Raw genomic sequence first — 2,368 nt, 5'->3', positions numbered from 1 at the left:
TTAGTATATAAATCGGGGCCACTTTGTCGCACAATCATAAAGACTAATTCATTCTTGGGTTTATCCCCCCCAATCGTTGCTGCAAACACTGGAGCAATGTGAGTAGGGAGAAGCTCAAACCAAACTTAACTGTATCAACCCCGCCTCGCTGCCCCTGATTGGCTGCTGGGCTCTCACTGCCAACTGTCACCGGACATCTGACAGTTGCGACTGGCTGCTGCGTCTGTCTGCCAAGCCCCGTGCGACCGCCTCCCCTTCTCCTGGAGAGCGAGTTAGGCTGCGCGTTCAGCAAATCCCATTCTGGACAGCTCCGTGTTCATGAGCAGAAGACGCCAGAGGAGTAGAGGGGTCGGACATGGAGAGGAGAAGCAGCAGCACTAGGGATCGGTGATCAGAACATCCACTCACACCCCCTGCCCCCAGACACGCACTCAGCACTCACCCTCACACCCACTCACCCTCACTCACCCCCTGTCAGACACCCACTCACCCCCTGTCAGACACCCAGAGGCCTTAAATCCTGCAGCTTCTCACCTGCCCCCAGTCTCCCGCACATGGACTGAATGAGGAGTAAATGAGGAGTGAATGAGGAGTAAGAGTGAATGAAGACTTCGTACAACGCCTTTAGATGCCTCACCAAAGAGCTGGGTGCCTGCGCCATGAATCCGGAGATGACAATGGACAGTCTGGCCAGTTTACACGGTGGGACGAGCCATGAGCACGAGCTGATCACTAGCCACAGCCCTCACCATCACAGGAGCGTTACATCTCTGAGGCTCCACCAGGACCTGACCCCTCCATCCTCCAGATCCGCCATGGTCTCCAGTATGGCTTCCATCCTTGACGGGTCTGGCGAGTACCGGCCTGAGTTGTCCATCCCTCTCCACCATACCATGGGCATGTCCTGTGACTCCTCTCCCCCGGGCATGGGCATGAGCAGCACCTACACCACCTTAACTCCACTCCAATCTCTTCCACCCATCTCTACTGTGTCCGACAAATTCCACCACCATCATCATCCTCATCACCCTCATCATCACCACCAGCGCCTGACTGGCAATGTGAGTGGTAGTTTCACCCTGATGAGGGATGAGAGGGGTTTACCAGCCATGAACAATCTCTACAGCCCCTACAAGGACATGACGGCCATGGGCCAGAGCTTGTCCCCTCTGGGGAACGGTTTGGGCTCCATCCACAACACCCACCAAAGCCTCCATAACTATGGACCCCCTGCTCATGACAAAATGCTCAGCCCAAACTTTGATGCCCACACCATGTTGGCAAGAGGGGATCAGCACCTCTCTAGGGGTCTTGGCACCCCACCTTCTGCCATGATGTCCCACCTCAACGGGATGCACCACCCCAGTCACCCAGGTCATGCTCAGTCCCATGGGCCAGTGTTAGCCTCCAGCTGTGATAGGCCACCCTCTTCCTCCTCTGGCTGTCAGATCAACAGCTCTGGCCAGTTGGAAGAAATTAATACCAAAGAAGTTGCCCAAAGGATCACTGCCGAGCTCAAGCGATACAGCATCCCACAGGCGATCTTTGCCCAACGGGTACTGTGCCGCTCCCAGGGGACTCTCTCTGACCTGCTGAGGAACCCCAAACCTTGGAGTAAACTCAAATCTGGCAGGGAGACCTTCAGGAGGATGTGGAAATGGCTGCAAGAACCCGAGTTCCAAAGAATGTCAGCTCTTCGGCTTGCAGGTGAGTCAGAGAATCTCCCCCAGTCTCATTAAATCGTCCCACTTGCTTACAAACCATCACTGGAGACCCCCAACTTGTCCTACTCAATGGGAATACACTGTGGCTGCCATTAAGTGCAGCTTGTTGCTATTAATTAGGAAACCAACAAAAGATAAGTATCAGCGAATGTAGTGGATATGATGACTACTTTACTGCTAAACTGGTTAATTTGGGTTTTATTTCATGTCTCTGTTGTGAGTTTAGAAGGTTGGACCTGGTCCCTGATTTCTGTGCACTATTTATTCTGGGTTTTGTGCTTACGTGCAGTAGTATCTGTTATTTGTTGCCTCCTATTTTAAAGAAAGCTCTGGAGTTCACTTTTAGTGTGAGTTTTTGCCTTGCAGACCCCTGATAAAATTACTGAGCAAGTTATTGATTGATAGGGGGGGATACTGTTGGTTTTGTGAAGTGATGTCCTCCCTCTAGTGGTCAAAAGCTGAATTTGTTCTATTGTTCTGGAATTACAAGGGCTCATGAAGTCATCTCAAAGCAAAGTCGTTTTCATATTTTCCAACATGTGCAAGAACTGCAGTTTTTTTTCCCAATAACATTTTTATTATCATGACGTTTTTTTTTGCTGCTTCTAAATAACACGAGGGGGCAGCCAGCCAGGGAACATGAG

The 2,368-nt window shown here is 51.2% G+C and overlaps 1 protein-coding gene across 2 annotated transcripts in view; it reads left to right on the top strand.

Annotated features, from left to right (window-relative positions):
• The first annotated feature begins 293 nt into the window (after positions 1-293).
• The window catches only part of onecut2.S (one cut homeobox 2 S homeolog), a 36,479-nt gene continuing 34,404 nt past the window's right edge, over positions 294-2,368 (top strand). For both annotated transcript variants that reach the window (XM_018244554.2, XM_018244553.2), the window contains exon 1: positions 294-1,707. In XM_018244554.2, coding sequence (XP_018100043.1) covers positions 603-1,707 — 1,105 coding nt within the window. In that variant the 5' untranslated portion in view covers positions 294-602. The remainder of the gene's footprint in view (positions 1,708-2,368) is intronic.

The sequence above is a fragment of the Xenopus laevis genome, chromosome 1S, assembly GCF_017654675.1.
Source record: "Xenopus laevis strain J_2021 chromosome 1S, Xenopus_laevis_v10.1, whole genome shotgun sequence".
Lineage (NCBI taxonomy): Eukaryota > Metazoa > Chordata > Amphibia > Anura > Pipidae > Xenopus > Xenopus laevis.
Note: the sequence above shows the minus strand (reverse complement) of the source record. Positions and strands in the feature narration are given on the sequence as shown.